Source organism: Ochotona curzoniae, unplaced genomic scaffold (assembly GCF_017591425.1).
Source record: "Ochotona curzoniae isolate NIBS_2020 unplaced genomic scaffold, NIBS_Ocur_1.0 scaffold_4937, whole genome shotgun sequence".
Taxonomy (NCBI): domain Eukaryota; kingdom Metazoa; phylum Chordata; class Mammalia; order Lagomorpha; family Ochotonidae; genus Ochotona; species Ochotona curzoniae.
In genome coordinates this window covers 3,073,414-3,084,942 of record NW_024467126.1, presented here as the reverse complement: position 1 = coordinate 3,084,942, position 11,529 = coordinate 3,073,414, and the positions used below count along the sequence as shown (strand labels likewise).

Here is an 11,529-nt window from a genome sequence, read left to right as displayed (position 1 = left end):
TCATTTATTCTTGTCTTGTCTTTTTTTTTTTGAGAGGAAGACGGAGAGAGCTCCTCCACCTGCTGGCTCACTCCCCAAATGCCCGCAGCGGCCAGGGCTGGGCCAGGCCGAAGCCAGGAGCCAGGCGCTCCAGCTGGGTCTCCCCTGGGGTGGCAGGCACCAGGAAGGAGTGACTGATGCGAGGCCCAGCCAGCACGCCCCCCTCCACCGCCCCCCCAAGCCCTGAAGGGAGCACAGAGAAGCCTGGTTCCCACCCCTCCCCTGTTCCCGAGGGCCCAAACACAAGGGTCTCAGGGGGGTTGGGGGATCTTCCTACATTGCATTCACCGAGCCCACACTCCACAGCCATGTGGCCCACCTGGCAGCCCCTGCCCTCCTGGGGCATCCAAACCCCTGTCCCCCTCCCGAACTAGCTCCACCCCTGACTTTGCCGTCACCCGCGGGGGTGCACCCGAGTGTCCACCCTGACCATGGCCTCGGGGTGTCCACCACACACTTCCTCTCGCTCCTGCCCAGCCCCCGCCCCCTTGCCTGACCCTCCCTTAGCTCCCACTTCTGCGTGGCCGCCTTGGGTGGGGATCTGCTTAAGCCCACTGGCCCCCGGCGTCACGTCCTGATCCCAGCGGGGAGTGCCTGCCCTCTGCCCGCTGTCTCCGTCTAGCTGGTCAAGCTTCCCAATCCGACGGAGCGCCCCGCACACCTGCCCTGACGGCTTCAGGGAGCAGCAGGAGCGGAGTGGGAGGAAGCAGTTCCTGCGTTCTTTTATTTTTACATTTCTTTTTATTGATTCCAGAGGCACTAAGTTAGATGGAGCTCTCAAGTGTTGCCAAATGCCCAGGGTACAAGCCGGGTCTCCCACGGGTGGCAGGGACCCAGCTCCTGGAGCCGCCACCCGCTAGTTCCCGGGCACTGCAGGGCACTCGGATGCACAGTAAAAGCAAAAACCAAACACAGACAAGCGTCCCAGCAGGCTCGCTGAGGAGGGCACCACAGTGAGTTACAAGTTTCGTGTTGTAAGTTCCTTACCAGTCTTTGTAAAGCACAGCCTTTTTTCCCCCTTAAAAAAAAATATTTATTTAGGGCCTAGTGAGGTAGCCTAGCGACTAAAGTCCTCATCTGGCATGCCCTGGGATCTCATACGAACGCTGGTTCATGTTCTAGCTGCTCCATTTCCTCCAAGCTCCCTGCTTGTGGCCTGGGAAAGCAGTGGAGGACGGCCCAAAGCCTTGGGACCTGCACCCGCGTGGGAGACCTGGAGGAAGCTCCTGGCTCCTGGCTTCAGATCAGCTCAGCTCTGGCCTTGTGGCCACTTGGGGAGCAAACCTGCAGATAGAAGATCTTTCTCTCTGCATCTCCTTCTCTCTGTAAATCTGACTTTCCAGTAAAAATAAAATCTTAAAACAGTATTTATTTACTTACTTACTTTTAATACTGTTTACACAGTTGAGAGGCCGTGGGCCTCTGATGGGGGTGGGGTGCCAGGTGTGAAGGAAGGCGGTGGGACACGTTTCAGCCTTTTTTCCTTTGTTTTTCTCGTGTGTCTGCATTGGAGACAGAGGGGCCGCTCCTTTCTTGGTGAGAGCTCTTGTCTCCTGGCTCCTGGCTTCAGATCAGCACAGCACCGGCAACTGCGGTCACTTGGGGAGTGAAGCATCGGACGGAAGATCTTCCCCTCTGTCTCTCCTCCTCTCTGTATATCTGACTTCGCAATAAAAATAAATAAATCTTTAAAAAATTAAAAAGAACAAGTCCACCTTACGGCATCCACACGCCCAGACACTTGCTGCAAAGCTTGGCCAGGAAAATTGTCAGGCCTGTTCTGCTTTCTGTCCTCTGACGGGGCAGTCAGCGCCCCCTGCTGGCCAAGGGGAGCTGGTGGTCATGTCCCCTGTGCATCTGGCCATGCTGGCCACTGCACAGGCACCGGCACCTGCAGAGGCCCGGTCCAAAGTCAGACCACACATCCTGTGATTTGCCCTGTGCCCGGACTCTGAGTCCAGTGGTCCAGTAGGGGAGTCTCTCAAGGAACCTCACCTAGGTGACTTCAAATTTGTCAGGTGAGTCCTGGGGTCAGCCTGGCTTGGCCTGTCACCGCCCAGGCTGTCCGTGTAAGCTGACAGGACCTACAGCCCCTTGAGGCGAGCCCACAGTTCCCGTATAGAATCTCCTCCCCACCCCACCTGCTCTGACACTCATGGGCAGGTACTACGGCCCAGCCAGGCATGCTGCCCACTACGGCCTGGCCCGGCTGAGCACGCCCCCCACCATGGCCTGGCCCGGCCGGGCACGCCCCCCAGTGCCAGCTTCTGTGAGTGCCAGCAGGGATTCAGCCCAGCTCCAGTCTCCCATGTGGTGGATAGGTACCTAGGCCCGACCCAACATGCCCTCCTGTCTCCCCCAACCCCTAAACACTCCATCTCAGCTCCCTTGCCTATCTTCTGTGGAAGACCCCAGAAATCATTCCTCCCCTGTCAGAGGTACCCTCAGCCACTCCCACATGTCCGCAGGCCCCTCCCCAGGCGCTCTGCAACTCCTCAGCCTGAGGCCCAGATGCGTGTCCCAGTCCAGAATTCCCTGCCTTCCTCATTTATCTTAAACAGAGAGAGCGCTACCGAGCGAGAGAGAGCAAAAGAAACAAGAATAAGGAGGCCCAGGACGCCCACCAGCTGCTGGCTGCGTTTCTCCAGGCAGGGCAGGACTTGCCCAGGTACACGGCAGCCCAGGCAGTTACCTGAGACTGGGGCTAAATCCTCGCCTTGAATCTGTTAGGATCGCATATGGGCACCGGTTCATGTCCCAGCTGCTCCACTTCCCTTCCAGCTCCCTGCCTGTGGCCTGGGAAAGCAGTCGAGGGCGGCCCAAGATCTTAGGACCCTGTGCCTGTGTGCGAGACCCGGAGCTCCTGGCTTCAGATCAGCTCAGCTCTGGCCTTTGCAGTCACTCGGGGAGTGAACCAGCTGACAAAGGATCTTTGTATCTCCTTCTCTGTGTATCTGCCTTTCCTCTAAGAATAAATAATCATAAAATTTAAAAAATATTTATTTATTTTTGGATTTATTTATTTTTACTGGAAAGGCAGATATGCAGAGAGGAGGAGAGGCAGAGAAAGATCTTTCGTCCACTGATTCAATTCCCAAGCGGCTGTAATGGCCAGCACTGCGCCGACCTGAAGCCAGGAGCCAGGAGCTTCTTCTGGGTTTCCCACACGGGTGCTGGATGGGAAGCGGAGCTTTCGGGACACATACTGGCACACATATGGGATCCTGACACATGGTGAAGACTTCAGCCAGTAGGCTACCATGCCCGGCTCAATCTTTTACATTAAAAAATCCATTTATTTATGTATCTATCTATCTATCTATCTATCTATCTATCTATCTATCTATCTATCTATCTATTTATTTATTTTTACTTTCTTTGAAACACAGGGAAATAGAAAGGTCCAGAGTTCCATCTGGTATCCCTTGTGGGTCGCAGGAACCCCAGTCTGGCCTCCTCCACCATTGCTAATCCCCTCCACGCGGCGGGCGCGCATTGGCAGGAAGGGGGCGTCAGGCACAGAGGTGGGAATCTGGTGTAGGGTGGTGGGGACCCTCAGGTGCCCTGACCGCTGCACCACATGCAGGTCTCTGAGCACTGACCCCATCTCCCTCTGCACGCCCCGGGGGTGAGGGCCGACTGCGCAGGCCTGCACGCACACACATGCACACACGTGCACACACGCACACATGCACACACCCCTCCAGCAGCTCCCACACACCAGGCCGGTCCCAGATGGGCCGGCCCGCGGGGCGGGAAGGGGCGGAGCGGGGGCGGGCCGGGCCAGCGAGGAAGTGCGGGTCCCGGCGGGGCCGCAGCGGCCGGGGACGCCGTGGGCACCGGCCATGGACGCGGAGCCGCTCCTGTACCCGGAGGCGGGGGCCGCAGGGCCGCTGGGTGACGAGGACCAGCTCGGGGTCCCCGACGGGCCCGGCGCCCCGGTGAGCAGGGGTCCAGGAGCGCGAGGGGACGCGGGGTCGCGGCGGCGATGGGGTCGGGGGCGCCTCCCGCGGGGCCAGGGAGGGCGGCGCGCGTGGGTGCTAGCGGCGTGCGTGGCCCGCAGCTGGACGAGCTGGTGGGCGCGTACCCCAACTACAACGAGGAAGAGGAGGAGCGCCGCTACTACCGCCGCAAGCGTCTGGCCGTGGTCAAAAACGTGCTGGCGGCCAGCGCGGGCGCCACGCTCACCTACGGCGTCTACCTGGGTACGCGCGCCCCGGGCGCTCCCCGCTCCCCCGGCGCGCCGGCTTCGGGAAAGAGAAACCGCGCGCGCCGGCCGGCCTCTCCCTTCCCCTTTCGCTTCCCCGTCGGCTGCCCGCGCCCCGCCCCTGCAGAGGGTCGGATGGAGCAGGTGCCCTCGGCTTCCTCCCAGCCAGAGCCGCGAAGGGGGCGCCCCGGGAACGCCTGCCCAGCCTGGGTCCCGGCCTGAGGGGGCGGGTCCGGCCTCCTGCTGCCCTCCCCGCCATGGCTTCTGGTCCCCAGGTCTCCTGCAGATGCAGCTGATCCTGCACTACGACGAGACCTACCGCGAGGTCAAGTACGGCAACATGGGGCTGCCGGACATCGACAACAAGATGCTTATGGGCATCAACGTGACGCCCATAGCCGCCCTGCTCTACACGCCCGTGCTCATCAGGTGCGGCGGGCCTGGCGCTGGGGGAGGCAGGGGCCGCCTCGTGGAGATGCTCTGCCAGATCCCCCAGAAATGACCTGCGGCCGTGCACCCCAGCGCTACATCAGCTGGAGCCGGTGCAGCTGGGCGATGGTAGCGCCTCTCAGAGGCAGAGACGTAGCTAGGCACGGTTCGCGCAGTGTCTCCTGTTAGGAAACAGTGGGGCAGGCAGGTGGCCCAGCTCCCCAGCCAGCACGCCTTCTCCCTGCTGAGCCCTGGATGCCAGGGCAGGAGGAGAAAGGCTTTCTACTTCTTCTTCTTTTTAAAGATTTATTTATTTTTATTGCAAAGTCACATATATACAGAGAGGAGGAGAGACAGAGAGGAAGATCTCCCGCCCGATGATTCACTCCCCAAGTGACCACAATGGTCGGTACTGCGCTGATCCGAAACCAGGAACCAGGAACCTCTTCCAGGTCTCCCACACGGGTGCAGGGTCCCAAAGCTTTGGGCCGACCTCGACTGCTTTCCCGGGCCACAAGCAGGGAGCTGGATGGTAGTGGAGCTGCTGGGATTAGAACCGGCGCCCAAGGGGGATCCCGGCACGTTCAAGGCGAGGACTTTAGCCGGGCCCTCTTCTTTTAAAGCTTCCTTTGACAACTGCACAGACAGCATTAGGATAATAACTGAAATCAGAAATAAAAAGTGCTCCCAGCCCTGGGCTCTGGTGTCCCTCCTGCCAGCGCGTGTGGGCGACACTCACTGCCCACCCCAGGGCTCCAAGAGCACAAGGGCGTCTTGCACACTTCCTCCCGCTTGCCATCCCAGGGCGCTGCCGGCAGCGGGGGGAAGTGGAACTGAAAGCTGTCTGTTGGGTGCGGAACACGGGGAGGGTTTTCACCATGTGTGTCCCTGCGGTTGCATGTTCTCTGTGAACTTTATAGAACTGACTTGCAGGCTCACCCGGGGCCGCCACCTCCGCAGCCCAAACCTCGGCCCGGCGTGTGTGTTCTTGGGTGTCTGCGATTCCACTTGCATTTGTAGCTGTGTCCTTTGTAATCATTGGAAAGGCAGATTTACAGAGGAGAGAGAGAGAGAGAGAGAGATCTTCCATCCTCTGGTTCACTCCCCAAGCGGCCGCAACAACCATTGCTGACTTGGTCCAAAGCTGGGAGCCAGGAGCTTCTTCCCAGCCTTCCATGTAGGGTCCCAAGGACTTGGGGCGTCCTCTGCTGCTTTCCCGGCCACAAGTGGAGAGCTGATGGGAAGTAGAGCAGCTGGGACTCGAACCTGTGCCCATTTGGGATGCTGGCACATGCAGGTGGAGGATTAGACTAACCCCTCCGTGTAATGTCCTTTGTATAAGCTAATCAAAAAATCAGAAATTATTCTCAGCCATCCTCTGACTAGTCCAATGTAGGTAAACGCCATTGCTTTCAGTGTCAACCAAACTGTTTCGCTTCCTGCACGGGTGAGAAGCGGGCTTTCGCTTCCCTGCTGTCCACAGTGGATGCTGTCGTTTTGCCTCTGGGCAGCCGAGGGCAGCAGCCAGCCCCCAGCCTGCTGCTAGGAATCACGGAGAACCCCAGCTGCTCCACTTCCAGGGCCAGGCTGCTTTTCTGCCCATGACCAGAGTCTGTCGGCATCATTTAAAACGTGAATTTAAAAATGTACACCCTTACTTTCGCTTGAAAGGTAGAGAGACAGACTATCCATTCCAAGATGCACTCCCCGGATCTCGCAGTTAGGGCTGTCCTAGGAGTCGGGAGGGTGGGAGGGACCAAGCACACGGACGGAAGCAGGGAGCTGGATCAGAGGGGGGCAGCAAGCGGCATGACACCAGTGCCGGGAGTGCGGTTTTGTTTGGGCAGTTTGCAGTTACACAGACCAGAGGGAGAACCTACGTATTTATTATCTAGGAAGCATAATGGTGGTGAGAGCCAGGGGCCTGAGCTCTACAAGACACTGTCCAAGCACTCAGACCACTGGCCACCGGCTTTTGGAGGTCAAGTCCAAAGCAGCTGTGAGCACAGACAGATGTGGTCTCTAGCCCCACAGCCCCCATCTTCTGATTGGATACTTCCTCTGTCAGTCGACCACAGCCCCCATCTTCTGATTGGGCCCTTTCCCTGTCAGTCTGCAAGCCCCTCCTGTCCTCCTGACCTTCCCAGACCCAGGGCGGAGCCACCAGGGGCCACAGGGCAGTGAGCCGGGACACCGCTGCCCCCCGCTGCCCCCCACTGCCCCCTCTCCAGCCCCCTGCCATCCAGCAGGAGCTTCTTCGCATCCTCCTCTAACCTCGGGGCCAAGCCCCTGGCTGTGTGTGGAGCTCATGCCCTGGTCACTCACCAGCCTGCTGTCTCCTCCCGCCCTCCCACAACGGGGTTCCCTGTTTGGGCTCCTACTTCGCTGTGAGACCAGCTTGCTTCCTGCCTTCACACTGTGCCCATGGTGCCACCATCCTGCCTGCTGCCCTTGGGACCTGGAACCCGTGACCCCATCTGCTTCCAGCCCTCATGGCGTGCCCATGGTGCCACTATCCTGCCCACTGCCTGCAGGTTTTTTGGCACTAAATGGATGATGTTTCTGGCTGTGGGCATTTATGCCCTCTTCGTCTCCACCAACTACTGGGAGCGCTACTACACGCTTGTGCCCTCGGCCGTGGCGCTGGGCATGGCCATCGTGCCTCTCTGGGCCTCCATGGGCAACTACATCACCAGGTGAGCCCGGCTTGTGTGGGTGGGCAACCGGAGAGCTGGGGGCGGGGCGCAGGACCAGGCAGGGAGGGGACAGCTGGCTTCTGTTGGGGTGCAGGATGGCCCAGAAGTACTACGAGTACGCCCACTACAAGCAGCAGGAGGAGCGGCGGCCCCCCCGGGGCTCACACGTGCCCTACCTCGTGGTCTTCCAAGCCATCTTTTATTGCCTTTACCATGTGAGTGCCCGCCTGGGGAGCCAGGGGAGCCACATGCAGGCGCCTGGCCCCTCTGCTTGCTGGCTTCTGCTGATATTGTCCTAGCCGGCACCCCAGCAGTGGGAGGGCTGCTGTCCAGCCTGGCCCTCCCCAGCTGGGCCCTCCCTGTGGTCCACAGCTGAGCTTCGCCTGCGCCCAGCTGCCCATGGTGTATTTCCTGAACCATTACCTGTATGACCTGAACCATACGCTGTACCACGTGGAGAGCTGCGGTCAGTCCTGGGGAGGTGGGGGGTAAGGCGGTTCTCCACCCCCTCCTCCAGGCCTCACTTCCCAGGGTGTCCCAGGGCACCCCCAGGCAAGGTCAGGGTGCTGCACTGCACGCCCGGGGTGGGCACGCAGCAGGAAGGCGGCTGGCAGTGTTTAACCCCAGCCAGGAAGACAGTCCGAGCCCAAACAGTGCAGGATCTCTGGGTGCAGGTGGGAGGCGGGCTGAAGCGGCAGGACTCCTGCCTTGCACGCACTGTCCCCTGCTGCCCCTGGCTGGCTGCGTGGGCAGTGGGCGCCGCCCCTGCTCACGGAGCTCCCACTGCCACCCTCCTCCCCAGGTACTGACAGCCACAGCATCCTCAGCGGCTTCAACAAGACGGTTCTGCGGACGCTGCCGCGTAGCCGGAACCTCATCGTGGTGGAGAGCGTGCTCATGGCGGCGGCCTTTCTGGCCATGCTGCTGGTGCGGCCCTGGACGGTCGGGTGGGAGCCGGGCTCCGGGGGAGGGCGTGGCCGGCACCGGGGCGTGACCCGTAGTTTCGGGGCGTGGCCAGTAGCCGGGAGGCGTGGCCAGCGGGGGAGCTCGGTGGGGCGTGGCCCGTAGTTTGGAGGCGTGGCCAGTAGCCTGGAGGCGTGACCAGCGGGGGAGCTCGGTGGGGGCGTGGCCGGCACCGGGGCGTGGCCCGCAGCTTGGAGGCGTGGCCAGCGGGGGAGCTCAGTGAGGGCGTGGCTGGCACCGGGGGCGTGGCCCGTAGCCTGGAGGCGTGACCAGCGGGGGGGAGCTCACTGGGGGCGTGGCCAATGGCATAGGGGAGTGAGCGGTGCCGGGGCGTGGCCAGCAGTGTGGGGCGTGGCTGACGGCTGCACGGGGAGGAGTCATGAGGCGTATGCGTGAGGCCCAGACAGGCCTTAGAGTCCAGGGGAAGGGGCGGCCGGACCTTCCGACCTGCGGCCGAGCTGGAAAGCGGCTTCAATCAGGATGCGGATGGGGCAGGCTGTGTCTGAATGCCTTCTGGGGGTGTGGTCGGGGCGGAAGGGGCCGCGGTGTGGGGGCGTGGCCTTCACCTGAGGGGAGGAGTTAAGGACAAGGCTGGGGGCAGGATCGATAAAGTCCATACAGAACTAGGGGCGTGTGGGGTTGGGGCGTGGCCAGGAGGCGATGTGGGTGGGTTTGGGGCGTGGCCTGGGTGCCGGTGGGCAGGGCTGGGCTGGTGTGTGGGCGGGGCCTGGATGCCGGTGGGCAGGGCTGGGGCGGGGCCTGGTGGCCGGTGGGCTGAACTGGGCTGGTGTGTGGGCGGGGCTGGAGGTTGGTGTGTGGGCGGGGCCGAGGCTGGTGTGTGGGCGGGGCCTGGAGGCCGGCTGCCATGCCATCCCCGCGTGTTGCGCAGGTGCTGGGCCTGTGTGGTGCGGCTTACCGGCCCACGGAGGAGATCGACCTGCGCAGTGTGGGCTGGGGCAACATCTTCCAGCTGCCCTTCAAGCACGTGCGTGACTTCCGCCTGCGCCACCTCGTGCCCTTCTTCATTTACAGCGGCTTCGAGGTGGTCTTTGCCTGCACCGGCCTGGCCCTGGTGGGTTCCCCTTGCCCGGGGCGCGGTTGGGGCGGGAGCCGGGTAAGGTGCTGGCCGTGCAGCAATGCTTAGGTCCAGAGTGAGGCGCTGGCCGTGCAGTGGACTCCACACTGATGCTGAGGCCCTAGCGTGGCTGAAGAGACACATGGCGTTGGGGACAGCCAGGGCTCCCTGACCTCTGTGCTTGCTCCTTGTCCCCTAGGGCTACGGTGTGTGCTCCTTGGGGCTGGAGTGGCTGGCCTCCCTGCTGGTGGCGTACAGCCTGGCTGCCTCGGCCGCTTCCGTCTTGGGCGTGCTGGGACTGTGGCTTCCCCGCTCGGTGCCCTTGGTGGCCGGGGCAGCACTGCACCTGCTGCTCATCTTTGGCCTCTTCTTCTGGGCCCCCACACCTCGGGTCCTGCAGCACAGCTGGGCCCTCTACATGGCAGCCAGCCTCTGGGGTGTGGGCAGCGCCCTCAACAAGACGGGACTCAGCAGTGAGTGCCAGCACGGGCCCCGGGCAGGGGACATGGGGAGCTGAGGTCGGCCAGGGTACGGGAGGCAGCCTGAGGTGGTCCTGCCCCAAGGTCCAGGCCCCGGAGACGGTGGCCACTGTCGGCCTCACTGGCTTCCTCCACTTGGACCGGTGATCGGCAGGGCCTGGGTCTGGCAGTTGGGAGCTGAGCCCGCCCAGGTGCTTGGCCACTGGCCACCGTGTCCCTCCTGCCCTGCCCGCAGCCCTCCTGGGGGCGCTGTACGAGGACAAGGACCGGCAAGACTTCATCTTCACCATCTACCACTGGTGGCAGGCTGTGGCCATCTTTGTGGTGTATCTGGGCATGAGCCTGCCCATGAAGGTGAGGCTATGTGGAGCTGGGGTGTCCTGCCCCACTGCCCTCAGGGGCAGTGCACCCCAGCTGTGGGGGGTCGTTTGTGCAGATCCAGGCCAATGTTATGGAAAGGAGGCAGAGAGGGGGTGCAGCAGCAGGCATGCCATGTGCCCATGAGCGTGGCTGGGGCCCTGCTTGGGGTCCTGGGGGTATCAGGTGGGAAGGGGCAGCTGGGCCCTGGTGCAGGTGGACCCCGACCTCTGTTCCTGCCCCAGCAGACAGGGGATTAACCATCTCTCCCTCTTAAAGGAAAACTGAGGCCCTGGGGTTATGAGCCCAGGAATGCAGTGGGTAGGGGTTGGGGGCCCCTGCAGGCGCCCTCATCCTCCCCTTTAACACCCGCTCCCTGCGTCCAGGCCAAGCTGGCCGTGTTGATGGTGACGCTGCTGGGCGCCACGGCCTCCTACCTGTGGATGGAGCAGAAGCTGCGGAGGGGTGTGGTCCCGCGCCAGCCCCGCATCCCGCGGCCGCAGCACAAGGTGCGCGGTTACCGCTACCTGGAGGAGGACAACTCGGACGAGAGCGAGAGTGAGGCGGAGGCCAAGCAGGACGGAGACCGGGTGGACGGCGCGGAGGAGGACGTGCCGCCCGCGAGGCCCCAGCCTGGCCCTGAGCCCGTCGCTGGCCTGGGCCGTCGACCAGTCCCCTACGAGCAAGCGCTGGGGGGCGACGGACCCGAGGAGCAGTGAGGGGCCCGGAGACGCCGCCTCCCAGCCTGCCAGCCGCGGTTCACCATGTCCTGTGCCAGCTGTAGGAAGGACCCTCTGCCTCCTCCCGCAGGTTCAACACTGCCCTGCCCAGAGGTCCCCAGGTGGAGGAGGGAAGGGGCACTGGCAGGTGACGAGGTCGGGGGTCTTCCTGCGCATCACATCCCTCAGCTTCGCAGTCGGCAACCCTCCCACAGGCATCACACTTTAGCTCTGGACTGCCTCACCCACAAGTGTAACCTTTTACAGAAAAGAAGCCATAAGGAGATTTTATGTGGTCTGGTTTGGACTGAAGGGTTGCGGGGGCCTGGCTGACCCCTAGAGTAGGCGGGGGTCCTAAGAGGGGGATAGTTACATGCTGTGCCGCTTAGGAAACAAAGGTCCCCTGGGGCAGCCACGCCACACCCTGGCAAGCCCTGGGTCGCCAGCGGGACAGAGAGCAGCTGTGTGGAAGGCCGCGAGCCACCATGAGCCGAGTGTATGCCAGGAGAGTGTGCCCGAGCCATCGGCGCTGAGGTTTGTGGTGTGGAGGTGCCAGGGCTGCTGT

General features: G+C 62.2%; 1 protein-coding gene across 1 annotated transcript; it reads left to right on the top strand.

The window, feature by feature from the left end:
• The first annotated feature begins 3,852 nt into the window (after positions 1 to 3,852).
• UNC93B1 (unc-93 homolog B1, TLR signaling regulator) lies at positions 3,853 to 11,250 on the top strand. The gene is made up of 11 exons (XM_040970756.1): positions 3,853 to 3,980; positions 4,103 to 4,244; positions 4,522 to 4,675; positions 7,210 to 7,371; positions 7,466 to 7,586; positions 7,744 to 7,837; positions 8,174 to 8,298; positions 9,224 to 9,406; positions 9,609 to 9,882; positions 10,124 to 10,242; positions 10,632 to 11,250. Exons 1-11 carry the CDS (start codon positions 3,885 to 3,887, stop codon positions 10,962 to 10,964), a joined length of 1,803 nt encoding a protein of 600 aa, XP_040826690.1. The 5' UTR covers positions 3,853 to 3,884; the 3' UTR covers positions 10,965 to 11,250.
• Positions 11,251 to 11,529: the final 279 nt, after the last annotated feature.

Excerpts from the sequence above, each read along its gene's own strand:
- UNC93B1 (XM_040970756.1), top strand. The coding sequence starts at position 3,885 with ATGGACGCGGAGCCGCTCCTGTACCCGGAGGCGGGGGCCGCAGGGCCG. Across the intron at positions 4,245-4,521 it reads CACCTACGGCGTCTACCTGG|GTCTCCTGCAGATGCAGCTG; the intron begins GTACGCGCGCCC and ends TCTGGTCCCCAG. Across the intron at positions 10,243-10,631 it reads GCATGAGCCTGCCCATGAAG|GCCAAGCTGGCCGTGTTGAT; the intron begins GTGAGGCTATGT and ends CCCTGCGTCCAG.